This window comes from Pelophylax lessonae (assembly GCF_965119305.1).
Source record: "Pelophylax lessonae genome assembly, chromosome: 11".
NCBI classification, from domain to species: Eukaryota; Metazoa; Chordata; class Amphibia; order Anura; family Ranidae; genus Pelophylax; species Pelophylax lessonae.
The window spans coordinates 199,230,260-199,245,259 of NC_138778.1; the positions used below are offsets into that span (position 1 = coordinate 199,230,260).

General features: G+C 44.5%; 1 protein-coding gene across 4 annotated transcripts in view; it reads right to left on the minus strand.

Annotated features, from left to right (window-relative positions):
• Window positions 1-15,000, minus strand: part of TAF4 (TATA-box binding protein associated factor 4) — a 136,424-nt gene that overhangs the window by 37,503 nt on the left and 83,921 nt on the right. For 3 of the 4 annotated variants that reach the window (XM_082271519.1, XM_082271518.1, XM_082271521.1), the window contains exons 3-7: window positions 12,686-12,858; window positions 10,217-10,336; window positions 7,325-7,444; window positions 3,920-4,042; window positions 1,290-1,379 (exon numbers count right to left, since the gene is read on the minus strand). In XM_082271519.1, the coding sequence (XP_082127645.1) occupies window positions 1,290-1,379; window positions 3,920-4,042; window positions 7,325-7,444; window positions 10,217-10,336; window positions 12,686-12,858 (626 nt within the window). The remainder of the gene's footprint in view (window positions 1-1,289; window positions 1,380-3,919; window positions 4,043-7,324; window positions 7,445-10,216; window positions 10,337-12,685; window positions 12,859-15,000) is intronic. The other variant, XM_082271520.1, reaches the window with a different exon arrangement.

Consider the following 15,000-nt stretch of genomic DNA (forward strand, 5'->3'; position numbering starts at 1 on the left):
GACAGAACAGTGGTCTTCCTTGTTTACATAGGCAGACTGCCGTTCTGTTTCCACGGAACGATTGGCGGGTCCCGGCGGCCGCCAGACCTGCTGATTGGCTCCCACTGTGATTGGACAGCGTGCACGCCCCCAAAAACCAATACACAGAATCACATACATGCACAGTGGGCGATGTGGAAGTAATGAAATTATTTTTTAGGCTCACAGATTCCCTTTAACAAGTCAACAGCCAACTAAAATTTGCATATGGTTAGGAAAAAAAAAAAAAAAACATAAGGTCTTGACATTTCATATACAGGCATTTCAATATCTCTGCCTAAGTGCTGGATGGGACCACATAAATAAAAAGAAGAAAGTAGCAGTTAGGGTGTTCACCACATCGACCAGAAACATGAACTGGAGTCACAGGGAGGATTTATTAAACCTGGTGCACACAGAATCTGGTGTAGCTCTGCATGGTAACCAATCAGCTTCCAGAATTTATTGCCCCAACTTCATTGAACAAGCTGAAGTTCGAAGCGGATTGGTCACAACCATGGCCGCTGATAAGACAGTACAGCCAGCCCTCCTGTTCTGGGCCCCAGGTCCGATCAGTTTAAAAAGGTGCCCGGGCATCTCCTGAGCAGGATGGCTGGCGGTACTGTCTTACTGCAGACAAGGATCATCTTCTGCCTTCCCCTGCACTGCTGCCAGCTTCTCCTCTTTATCCCTCTGGCTGCACTGCAAGGAAATTGGTTCTAGCACATGCGCCCCTTTCATCTGCTCTCCAGGCCCCCTCGTGTGCCCCTTTCCCCCCGCAGCACTGCCAGCTTCTTTCCTCTCCTCTTCCATTGGCAGCTACTGCAGGCACAAAGGAGGATGTTTGACGACAGAGAGCGGGGGGGAGGGGCCCGTAAACATTATTTACTGACCACTTCCTTTCCTGAATGAACACAGCGAATGATTGGTACCAATCACTCCTGTGTCCGTTCATCACTGAAGCATAATAAACTATGCTTCAGTTTGTCAATGAGCAGGAAGCCTCAGAACACTTCTTATTCACTCACCTGTGCAGCTGAGGCTACAGAGAAAGGGACTAATAATCTTACTGTATGTCCCCAGTCCCTTTCGGCAGTGGGGCCTGTCAGGTAGGTTGGTCCCGATGCACAGCTACACCAGATTCTGTGTGCCTCGGTTTCAGTAAATCTCCTCCACGGTGTGCTATTAGAATGTCACATGCAGATGAGTTCACCTGTGTCAGAGGACACCATGAAATTACACAAGGCCTAGGGTGGCTGGAGTGGTCTTACCTTTAGGAAAGGCACAAGGTAAGGTTGAGGTGAAGAGTTCAGTTCTCTGTATAATCTACTGGTGAAATCCTCTGCTTCAATTTTCCCATCCTGTGGGAGAAAAGAGTTTATATGGAATTGTTACGTTTATTCTCACAATGTGAAGAGCATCCAACAAACGTAAGCTGTTACATCACGGGGTTTCTTTCAAACATCAAAGACGGTAACAATCGTCCCACCTTTGCTAAGAGGGTGAGAAAATAATTCAGCAGCTTTAAACTGATGCAAAATTTGTTTTTTCAAAAGATGATCTACCTCTGTTTGGGGGACATTCATTGCACACAGAATTTGCTTAGGAGCTGTCAATCACAAGCAATGACCCCCATTAGCTTTCCTGTGTTTAGGTCCCTCCTATAAGCAGTAAATGTAATGCCTAGGAGCCGTCAATCACAAATTTTGACCCTATCAGCTCACTTATGCGTAGGGCCCTGGACTCACCAGCACTTTATAGCCCCATAGATTTCAAGGGGCTGTATCTTCTGCCTTGAAAAAGAGCCCTATAGAAGGCCTTTAGGGCTGTAATGTGCAGGTGAATCCAGGACTTGAGAACAGACGCATAAAAAAAAGCATAAAAAGCAACAAAAAAATTAAAATTAAAAAAAAGCTGAAAAGTACATAAGCTACCACTGCTGAAAATACTAGCTTGCTGTCATGTCAAATATGCAAAGCTCCAACTTCAATGACATTCCCCATCTGTGTGCTTGTTCTAGGTCTGACACAAGGGATGTATTAAAGTCAGGGTCAGCCAGACAGCTAGCATTTTCAGAAGGTCAGCAATGGATGGCTTCATTATTCTCTTAGTATAGGTTAGAAGGCATCAGGCTGAGAAAGGACACATGGACAACCGAATGGAGACATTGGGCTGAGAAAGGACAAGCGGACAAACGAATGGAGACATTGGGCTGAGAAAGGACAAGCGGACAAACTAATGGAGACATCAGGATGAGAAAGGACACACGGACAACAGAATGGAGACATCAGGATGAGAAAGGACACACGAACAACAGAATGGAGACATTGAGGTAAGGACACACGGACAACAGAATGGAGATATTGGGCTGAGAAAGGACACACGGAAAATATAAAGGAATCAAACTGAGAAAGGACACACGGACAACAGGATGGAGGCATCAGGTTGAGAAAATACACACGAACAGAAAGGGGACGTCATAATGAGAAAGGACACATGAACAGAATGGAGACATCAGGCTGAGAAGGGACATATGGACAACAGAATGGAGACATCAGACTGAGAAAGAACACAAGTACAAAAATAGGAAGAAATCAGGTTGAGAAAGTACACATGGACAATAGAAAGGAAGCATCATGCTAAGAAAGCACACATGGACAACAGAGTGGAGACATCAGGCTAAGGACACAAGGACAACAGAATGGAGATATCAGACTGAGAATGAAGACATCAAGAAGAGGAAGGACACATGGACAACATAATGGAGACATCAGGATGAGAAAGCACACACGGACAACAGAATTGAGACATCGAGGTAAGGACACACAGACAACAGAATGGAGATATTGGGCTTAGAAAGGACACAAGTGCAACTGAATAAAGAAATCAGGTTGAGAAAGTACACACGGACAATAGAATGGAGAAATCAGACTGAGAATGAAGACATCAAGAATGAAGACATCAAGAAGAGGAAGGACACATGGACAATATAAAGGAAGCATTGGGCTGCGAAAGGACACACTGACAACAGAAAGAGGGCGTCATACTGAGAAAGAACACATGGGATGGAGAACAGACACACGGAATAGAGGCATCAGGCTAAGGAAGGACACACGGACAATAGAATGAAGACATTGGGCTGAGAAAGGACACGCGGACAACAGAATGGACACATTGGGCTAAGAAAGGACACGCGGACAACAGAATGGACACATTGGGCTAAGAAAGGACACGCGGACAACAGAATGGAGACATTGGGCTGAGAAAGGACCCACAGAAAACAGAATGGACACATTGGGCTAAGAAAGGACACGCGGACAACAGAATGGAGACATTGGGCTAAGGACACACAGAGAACAGAAAGGACAAGCGGACAATATAAAGGAAGCATCAAACTGAGAAAGTACAAAAAAACAGAAAGGGGGCGTCATACTGAGAAGGAACACATGAACAGAATGGAGACATTGGGCTGAGAAGGGACACAGACAATAAAAAGGAAGCATCGGGCTGAGAAAGTACACATGGACAACAGAATGGAGACATCAGGCTGAGAAAGGACACAAGGACAGCAGAATGGAGACATCAGGCTGAGAAAGGACACAAGGACAGCAGAATGGAGACATGGAACTGTGAATGGAGACACCAGGTTGAGAAAGGACACACAGACAACAGAAAGAGGGCGTCATACTGAGAAAGGACACATGGGGCAGAGAATGGACACATGGACAACAGAATGGAGGCATCAGGTTGAGAAAGCACACAATGGCAATATAAAGGAAGCATCCGGCTGAGCAGGACACATGGACAACAGAATGGAGGCATCAGGTTGATAGTATGATGCCCCCTTTCTGTTGTCCATGTGTAATCTGACAAGGAAAACATGGACAGACAGACCACTTACCAGCAGATTCTGTACTAGCTCTTTAACGTTAGCTGCCGTCTCTGAAGACTGTTTACCCGATGAGGCCAGTTTTATGAGTGTGGATAAAAAATTCTTACATTTCTTCACATTTTCCATGGTTTCCTGAAGCATACAAAGAATATTAATTACAGTTTATACTTAAGCCATTGAGTTTTAAAAAATATTTTTTTAAATACTATTCTATTTCTTTACACACATCGTCTCTTCCAGGGAATCAATCTGCTGCATAAAAACCACCTAGCTTTACACGTCTGAGTGAGATCAAAAGGAGAGGGCTCAGAGGGCAGGGAAATATTTTAAATTCTCTCTATTTAGGTAACAGGTGCCCTTTAATACACCCACACACACAGAAGAAGTACAAATTAGGATAAAGCCGATGTATTACCATAACAAGAATTTTAAAAAATGCCATCACTGAAGACCTGTCTGTTCAATAATCCTGGTTAGAATGTCAGCCTGGTATCCCAGAAATAACACATGACCCCACAGGCTGCAGATTCAAGAATATGGAGTATTATATTACGGGGATTTCTAGGAAAACTGGGAATATCCTGTCTGATTCATTGTGACTACACTAAGAAGTCCCAGAGTCTGGGCTTTTCTAGGACAGGGATCTGCAATATAGATATTACCTACAGTACCCCCAATGCATGATATAAGCTGTGAGTAAGAGTGACCTAAAATACAGACATACCCAATGTGGTTAGAGGGGGGGCTATAAGAACCTCTCCATCTTACCACTGCAGAACCTCAATCAGTAAGAGGATTACCATTTCTTGTTAAATCGCCTTAAAAAAAAAATCACTTTCAATATTCATTGGCTTTTAACAGCGCTCGGGGCATGCCCAATATAAAACACAGAGTGCCTAAAATGTATCACACCCGTTGCCAAGCCAAAATTGCCCCCTGTAACATCATTGGTCACCATGGAGGGCAGATCTATGAAGGGCCAGGTGTGCAAACTGCATTGGAGGCATTATAGTCACATTACAGCATAGCAAAGCAGTCACATTTAGGGCCAGTATCAATGGGCTTTAGGCTCCATTCACACCTGAGTGTATTGTTTTCTGGCGTTTTGTTAGGCATTTTTTCAGATGTTTTTTGGCAGGTGTTTGGAGGCACCTTTATAGAAGTCTAAAGGAATTCAAAAGCAGCTTGGGAGGTCAAAGCAAGTTAAAAGGTGGTCAACTGCAATGAATCCGGAATGATCCAAGAAGCATGCTGCATTTGTGGTTCAAAGCCCGTTGACACTGGCCCCTCAGAGGCATAGAATTACAGATCCCAATCCAAAACCCTGCACAATACCCTTGAATAGGCAAATGCATACAGTGCCTTGAAAAAGTATTCATACCCCTTGAAATTTTCCACATTTTGTCATGTTACAACCAAAAACGAAAATCTATTTTATTAGGCTTTTATGTGATAGACCAACACAAAGTGGCACATAATTGTGAAGTGAGAGGGAAATGATAAATGGTTTTCAACAAATCAATATCTGAAAAGTGTGGCGTGCATTTGAATTCAGCCCCTTTACTCTGATACCCCTAAATAAAATCTAGTGGAACCAATTGCCTTCAGAAGTCACCCAAGTAGTAAATAGAGTCCAACTGTGTAGAATTTAATCTCAGTATAAATACAGCTGTTCTGTGAAGCCCTCAGAGGTATGTTAGAGAACCTTAGTGAACAAACAGCATCATGAAGGCCAAGGAACACACCAGACAGGTCAGGGATAAAGTTGTGGAGAAGTTTGAAGCAGGGTTAGGTTATAAAAAAATAATCCAAGCTTTGAACATCTCACAGAGCCCTGTTCAATCCATCATCTGAAAATGGGAAGAGTATGGCACAACTGCAAACCTACCAAGACATGGCCGTCCACCTAAACTGACAGGCCAGGACTTGAGGGAGTTGGAGACAGGGCAGAGGGTCACCTTCCAGCAGGACGACCCTAAACATACAGCCAGAGCTACAATGGAATGGTTTAGATCAAAGCATATTCATGTGTTACAACGCCCAGTCCTAAATTCAATTGATAATCTGCGGCAGGACTTGAAAATTGCTGTTTGCAGACGTTCTCCATCCAATCGGACAGAGCTTGAAGAATGGGCAAAAATGTCACTCTCTAGATGTGCAAAGCTGGTAGAGACATCCCCAAAAAGACTCGCAGCTGTAATTGCAGGGAAAGGCGGTTCTACAAAGTATTGACTCAGGGGGATGAATACAAATGCATGCCACACTTTTCACAAAAAAATTATGAAAACCATTTATCATTTTCCTTCCACTTCACAATTATGTGCCACTTTCTGTTGGTCTATGGCAGGGATATGCAAACTGTGGCCCTCCAAATCAGTGTTTCTCAACTCCGGTCCTCAGAGCACACTAACAGGCCAGATTTTAGGTATTACCTTGGGGAGATGCAGACTAGAATACTGCAATCATTGAGCAGCAAATTATATCACCTGGGATGTATTTCAGTTTTCTTGCCAACCTGGCCTGTTAGTGTGCCCTGAGGACCGGAGTTGAGAAACACTGCTCCAGATGTTCCAGAACTACAAGTCCCATAAGGGAAAAGCAAAACTCTGACAGCCACCAGCATGACACCCAGAGGCATGATGAGACTTGTAGTTTTGCAACAGCTGGAGGGCCACAGTTTGCAAATCCCTGGTCTATCGCATAAAATCCCAATAAAATACATTTACGTTTTTGGTTATAACATGACAAAATGTGGAAAATGTCAAGGGGTATGAATACTTTTTCAAGGCACTGTATGTAGTGCAAGGGTCTTCCTTAATATTGCATTCATAATTTATATATAATATAATCAATTAGGCCCTCACACCACATGGTTGTTGGAAATCTAAAAAGGTGATTACACAAACAGATTGCCATGTGGATGGCCAGCTTAGGGTAGACCATACAAATAAGATGGCAACATTTAAGGTCAGCATTACAGAGATCTAAGCAGGCAGAGCTTTTATTTAACATTGGAACCAATTTGAGTTGTTAGAAGCAAAACCTTATTTTGTCAAGGAGCACTCCGGGAATCCTGATTTACCCATAATTCCTGCTACTGCTTGTATTATCTTTACATGTCAATTCCTGTCCTAAAGCTTCACTCGGAGCTCCAGTATTGACCACCAATCACGGCAGTTCAAACAAGGCTGTCCTATTACTCAATATACATTTCTGCGTCTGCTCCAATTTGCAGTGGGCTGTTTTCCAGAAACAAAATGAGCGAGCAACCTAAATTTTATTAAGGTCTAGTTTGTTACTTCCCCTTAAAACGCCCTATGTACCTATGCAGCATATTCCCAATCCTACAGAAACCTATACAGGGCACCATCTTGTTAGATGGTTCCAGTCTGAGGACACTCAGGGGCGCTGTACCGTGGTGGCTGTCGCTGGGGTAGCAGTTCCTTGCACCGCTCTCTGCGGGGTTCCAGTCTGGACGGCCGACGCTGTCCCCAAAGTGGCAGTTTGCGCCGTGCTGCCGAGCACTATCTGATTCTGTGCAGGAGAGACAACACGGACATTATAACTGGCTGATGGGCACCGTGCCGCTTCTCGGCTGGCGGTACATAGAAATCAATAAAGGCCTGCCTAAAAAGTGGTAAAAACAGGCCGGGTGGGTAATGAGCAATGGTGCCAACTTAGAAACACAACACTGGCGAGAAAAAAAAAAAAAAAGTAAAACTTATGAAAGCTTTAGTGTATTTTGGAAATGTGGTTAATAAAGACTCCTCCTGTTCTCCAACTCTTCAATTAAAAATCACTATATGCCTTCAACCAAGCCAGTATAATTATCTAATACCCAACTTTATATGATCATTTTTTATCCTCGTGCTAATAGCAGTGGGCCAGCAATGGGGGACAGTCTACTGCAAAGGCCAGGATCTTCTTAAATTGTCTTTAGACTTTTTAACTGCAATATAGATGGAATTATGCCAAGAGTTTGTGGTATAGGTCTATGCTGGAACGTTTCTCAACCAGGGTTCCATGGAACCCTAGGGTTCCTCCAGAGATAGCTAGTGGTTCCTGGTATAGGTCTATGCTGGAACGTTTCTCAACTAGGGTTCCTCCAGAGATAGCTAGTGGTTCCTTGAGCTGTGGCTAATTCGCCTCCTATCTAATGGTGCCTGCATAGTTCCAGGTCCAATGCCACCTGGTGGAGCAGGTGGCATGACTGCAAAGGGAGTCATTCTGGCCATCACTGTAAAGGGGGGGGGGGGGGGCATTCTTCTCAACTACTACCAATACTAGGGGCATTTTCTTACTAATGCCTAAAGGACCTATCTTACTACGGGTTCCCTGAGAAATGAAATTTCTTTCAGGGATTCCTCTGGGGTAAAAATGTTGAGAAAGGCTGGTTTAAAGTATCCAATGATCCAATCCTCAAGATCCACACCCATGGAAGGACTGTGGACGTGTAATCTCCTATATCAATATCTACATTGCAAAAGCAGAGGTATGTAGTTCAGTAAATGACAACTGGCCAGGGCTGACACTCTTTCTTGTAGTTTCGGTGTAGTAAAGCAGGCTAATAGAGGAAGTTAGGGGGGGGGGGTGTATGTAGTTCAGTAAATGACAACTGGCCAGGGCTGACACTCTTTCTTGTAGTTTCGGTGTAGTAAAGAAGGCTAATACAGGAAGTTAGAAGCCAGGAGCAAGGTCCAAGATCAAGAGGTATTTTTCAGTACTTGCTCATTGGATCACAGGAGTGCAGTTTGTTTTGCACTCCTGTGACCCATCTTCAGCTGACAGCGGGCTGAAGCCCATTGTCTGCTTAAGTCACAAAGCCGGGCCAGGCTCCGGAAAGATTGTGACCATATGGTCAGGATCCGCTCTTATGCCTGAACCAGCACTGGGCTGAGCCGGCCTCTCCCGCCTCCCTCCACAGCCTGATAGTTCAGTGAGCGAGGGGGGTAGAGCAGAGAGCGGTGACTGATAGTCACCAGCTCTCTGCTCAGGGAGCTCTGAGAACTGAGCAATCTGTAGTGTTTGATCGATCAGTTCTCAGCCTCAAAGCCGGCGGGGGACCAATGTGACAACTAACTAGGTAAGTATGATTGTAAAATTAAATAAAAAATCCCATACTTCTATTTTAAATGGAATGAGACACGTGGAAATGATCATGCACCGATGCCCTGACATATGCTTTAGGCTTTGTTAGCTTTTAATGCAACTTGTTGGAAGGTTTTAAGGGTCTGGATGACAGAGGAGACTACAGGCTACAGATTATCCATACATTAATCTATGATATTTATAAAAACTTAGGCCCAAAAAAACCCCAAATAAACCATAAAATAGAAGGAGCTGAAAAAAATCCATTATTTTTCTCCATATCAATGAGGGGTGCTTTAATGTCAGAAAGATAATCTGATATTTAGTCATATGTGACATATCTGATAGTATATAGTTACCCAACACTACCAGAAAAAACAAAAGACAGGAGACTATAAAATAAAAAAGGATTAGGAAAAAAAATAAAAAAAATCTAAAGTGAAATGTTATTCTACATTCTAATGACGGAATTCTGCTAAATGACCACTAGGTGGCAGCCTCAGCACGTCTATCTCCCTCAATCCTACAACTGATCTGAGCGAAGTCTTTTCTGACCGATTGATATGATTTATGAGATCTGATGGACATGCAGAGTGATCCATGACAGAATGATGGTTGTTGCAAAAAAAAAAAAAAAGTATTGGGGAAAATGATCAATAGACATCAACAAGTCATAACGTGCATTGCAGAATTGTGATGTCATCAGGATGCGCCAACCAACAGCTTGGCAAGAGAACACGAATACTGAAACATTTTGATGTCCTTATTTGCCATAATGTTATTGTTTCTTTTTCCAAACATCAGAACAGGCCACAATAGGGGGAGATTTACTAAAACTGGAGAGTGTAAAATCTGGTGCAGCTCTGCATAGAAACCAATCAGCTTGCAGGTTTTATTGTCAAAGCTTAATTGAACAAGCTGAAGTTAGAAGCTGATTGGCTATCATGCACAGTTGCACCAGGTTTGGCACTCTCCAGTTTTAGCAAATCCCCTCCCTTAAGTCAATGAAACATTGGATCCCTCTTGCGATTGGCTGCTGTTGAAAAGGCCATGTGACCAATAAGGATTCAGTTGTAGATGACATCACAATGCTGTCCCCAGGATATGAATGAACACAGCATGGCAGGCTGTACGCTGTGTATGACAATAGCAGCACCCAGTGCCTGCAGTGGATACATAAACTGTGGTAAGCTGGTGAATCATGGAGGGGGTACTTACTTGTACAACAGGGGGTCTCTGTAGTGTGGTGGTGGGCTGCACAGTCGTTGGAGTCTGAGATACTTGCTTGATGATGGTAGTTGGCGTAACCTGCCGCGCCATCAAAGGTGCACCAGGAGACTGCAGGCCAGAGAGATAAAAGAATGAGAAATATAATCCCCAGCAGTGAAAAATACGACAGGTGTTTGATGCTTTATTATTTTTCCTAAGCTAATTTGCATCATAGAGCGATCAGTATTTATATATCACCTGCTGTGTCAGCGTGATCTCCTGCCCAATAAAATATACAAATGTAAAAGGTAAGCAGTGCACTCATTGTAAAAAGTTTACTCAACTCCTGTTCATTTGCTGCACTATATTTCTATGATAAACAATTGCATGCAAATAGTGCCTCCCTCTAGTCTAGAGGATATTGATGTATCGCAATGCAATCATTAAAGCGGAGTTACGGCCACATACACTTTTTTGAGCTAAAAATACCCCCTTAATCCTAAGCTACCCCCAATTACCCTAACACTAGCCCCACATTACAATTACTGACTAATGATAAATACTTACCTTTAAAATTGATTGCAGAGCGCGGCCATCGCTAGTGTGGGCATCTCAAGCCATGGTGTCCCCCACTGTGTTCCTCTTCCTGGTTCTGGGCTACCCAGAATGCAATTGCGATCGGCACTCAGAGTAGCAGCCGATGCAAGGTTAAAAAACCCTACCTCGTGAAAATTCCCTACCCTCGTCACTTCCTGTGCACGTACGTCATTGAACAGCTGAGCCGCTTCCCACTGCGCCTGCTCACAGCTCCAGATACGTCATGGAACAGCTGAGCAGCTTCCCACTGCGCCTGCTCACAGCTCCAGATACGTCATGGAACAGCTGAGCAGCTTCCCACTGCATCTGCTCACAGCTCCAGATACGTCATGGAACAGCTGAGCAGCTTCCCACTGCGCCTGCTCACAGCTCCAGATACGTCATTGAACAGCTGAGCCGCTTCCCACTGCGCATGCTCACAGCTGCGAAGGATAGTGAATTTTTATGCGGTAGTATTTTTGAACGTTACACCGCGTCATATATCAGCTGTTGCCACGCGTCCCACTGCGCATGCCGGTAAAGGAAATCATCTCCGCTCCAAACCTGAGATTTCCCGGCGGGCGCGCTTCATTCATCAGCAGGTGCGGCGTCCCACATGATCTCGGCTCCGTGAGTTATATTTTCATAGATCCGCCGCCGCTTTTACATTTTGGAGCTGAGATCAGGAAGTGTGATGGGTTGGAGCAGAGATGATTTAATGTAATGCGCGGCAACAGCTGATGTGGTGTAACGTTAACCACTTAAGCCCCGGAAGATTTTACCCCCTTCCTGACCAGGGGTTTTTTTGCGATTTTTTACTGCGTGACTTTAACGGACAATTGCGCGGTCGTGCGACGCTGTACCTAAATGAATTTGACGTCCTTTTTTTCCCCACAAACAGAGCTTTCTTTTGGTGGTATTTGATCACCTGTGCGATTTTTTGATCATGCGCTATTAATAAAAAAAAGAGCGTCAATTTTGCAAAAATAACAATATTTTTCACATTTTTTTTATATTAAATTCCCCCAAAAAAAATGTAAAAATCAAAATTTTTTTAAATTTTCGGCCAATTTGTTTTATGCTACATATGTTTGGGGAAAAAAAAAAAGCGTATTTTGATTGGTTTGCGCAAAAGTTATTGCGTTTACTAACAAAGGGAAAGATTGTCATTTTTGGTGTTTTTTCTTTTAAAGAGTAATGGCGGCGATCTGCGATTTTTTTGCGGTACTGCGACATTGCGGTGGACAGATCGGACTCTTGACTGACCTTTTTGACACTTTTGGGGGTTACCAGTGACATTACTGCAGTAATCAGTGCTATACATATGCACTGTTACTGTAAAAATGACACTGGCAGGGAAAGGGTTAACTGTATTGGAGAGGGAGGGGTTAAGTGTGTCCTAGGGGCGTGTTTCTAACTGTGATAGGACATGGCTACTAGTGTAAAAACAGAGATCAACGGTCCTACATAGTAGAACCGTCTGATCTCCATTTTTACACAGGGGAGAATGACAGGCGGCTTGTTTACATTAGCCGCCTGCCTTTCTCCCTTCCCGGCGAACGATCGCGAGTGACCGGCGGACATCGGGTCCGCCGGTCACAGGCACTGACTTGTTAGGGAACGAGCCGGGGCGGACGCACGCTCGCCCGCTATTGGCACACAAGCCAGTGACAGGCTAGTGACGTGCCGGTACGTCACTTTGCCTGGCTGGGGGAGACCGCCGCAGTATATGTACTTGCGGCGGTCAGCAAGCGGTTAAACAGTAACCTGTGAAAATTCCCTACCCTCCGCAGCTGTGAGCATGCGCAGTGGGAAGCGGCTCATCTGATTTATAGCTAAAAGGACTACAGAATCCTTCCATTTAGAGCACATGTATATAGATATTTCGATTCACCGCCATACCTGTACTGTGGAGATCTGCACTGGTGGGGCAGTGGTGGGCGTTGCAGGCCGAGTAGCCATTGCATTCTGTGCCTGTGACTGAGCCTGTGCTTGAACCTGAGCCTGCATCTGGGCCAGCGCCTGCTGGGGGATCATCAACAGCTGCCCGTTCTCGCTCCGTACCAGGACCATCCCTGAAAAACATCAACCAAACGTTCAAAAACACAGTGCAGACAGCCAGCGTCCAAGTTTGAAGCATTCAACTTTGTATCTGCACACCAAACAAAAAAGGTAAGGGCTCGTGTTGACGGATCTTCCAATCAAAACACTGCATATTCATCTGAACACATGCAGCTCATCCCAAGGAAAAACCGTGTTTGTTACCAAATATTACGGGTGTTTGAATTTCTTCATTAGGGTGCGTTTGAACTGCAAGCAAAATGGGTCAATCTACCTATATAAATATAAAATTGCCTCTAATAAATATCCCTGTATGGGGAAAACCCCACACAAACAGCCTACCTTCGACTCATTGAGGTCATCGCCATCTTCCTTACAGACCAAGCCCAATCCTGAAACCCCCCTTTTCCAGACAATGGTTGTTCTAATTCCACAAACCTGCGCATGCTCAGACAGGTCACAGGATCAGGTAAGTGCTTAGTATAGCCCTAGGACAGGTCTGCACATGTGTCGGGTCTTCTGGGGCTCTGCCAGGTTCTGAATGAAACAATACTTTGTCCCTGCCCAAACATTGGGGTTTATTTACTAAAGGCAAATCCACTGTGCACAACAAGTGCAGCTGGAAGTGCAGTCACTGTAGATCTGAGGGGGACATGCAAGGAAATGCACAGGATTGGATTGGATGATAGAAATCAGCAGTTTCCTCTCAGTTCAGATCTTCCCCTCAGATCTACTGTGACTGCACTTCCAAGGGGCGCACACCAAGCAGGTAGCCGATACTACGTCATCCTTGCCTAGGGGAAGAATCAGGAAGTGGGGGGCCACACCAAGCGGGTGAGTGATACTACGTCATCCTTGCCTAGGTGAGGAATCAGGAAGTGGGGGGCCACACCAAGCGGGTGAGTGATACTACGTCATCCTTGCCTAGGGAAGGAATCAGGAAGTGGGGGGCCACACCAAGCGGGTGAGTGATACTACGTCATCCTTGCCTAGGGGAGGAATCAGAAAGTGGGGGGCCACACCAAGCGGGTGAGTGATACTACGTCACCCTTGCCTAGGGAAGGAATCAGGAAGTGGGGGGCCACACCAAGCGGGTGAGTGATACTACGTCATCCTTGCCTAGGGGAGGAATCAGAAAGTGGGGGGCCACACCAAGCGGGTGAGTGATACTACGTCATCCTTGCCTAGGGGAGGAATCAGGAAGTGGGGGGCCACACCAAGCGGGTGAGTGATACTACGTCATCCTTGCCTAGGTGAGGAATCAGGAAGTGGGGGGCCACACCAAGCGGGTGAGTGATACTACGTCATCCTTGCCTAGGGGAAGAATCAGGAAGTGGGGGGCCACACCAAGCGGGTGCGTGATACTACGTCATCCTTGCCTAGGGGAAGAATCAGGAAGTGGGGAACTGCACCAAGCAAGTGAGTGATACTACATCATCCTTGCCTAGGTGAGGATTTAGGAAGTGGGGGGCACCAAGAATATAATGCATTTACCCCCCCTGTACAACAACTATTAATTTCATGGGTGAAAGTCTGCATTGATGGGATATGCTGTATTCTAATAAACCAGGTCAAATGCAGCCTCTGATCTGCCATGTGTACTATTCTAAGACTTAAAGATAAAAAGAACAAGCGCAGCAGCCTAGTGCGTTACCTTGAGACCATTTTATTGTAAAGGAATATAAAATCCAATATACGCAAAAAAAGTGAAAAACTGCAAGCATAAAATCAATCCAGTCCTGATCTTAGTACAATGCTCATCCACACAGGCATAGCTTACGTGTTTCAAGGGCAGTGCCCTCTTCATCAGAACTTAAGCAAGGTTAAGAAACAAAGACCTTCCTTATCTTAGTTTTTTTGGTTGCCTGCACTTTTAGATGTGAGATGGACAGTATGTCTTGTACTATGTGGGAACTTATTTTTCTTTCAGATGGATTACCACGTGTTATTAGTGACATAGGAGAGCTTTGTCTAGATGTCCTGAGGAACAGAACTAACATTGACTTATAAAGACATTCGATGTGTACTATGCTTATAAAATTGTGCAAAATTTGTCCGTTTCTTTAACACCTCCACAGGACTTTTTAAAGTTATATGTAATAAAATGTATTTTAGTTTAAAATATATGTTCTATCTTTTGATAATTGTGTGTCACA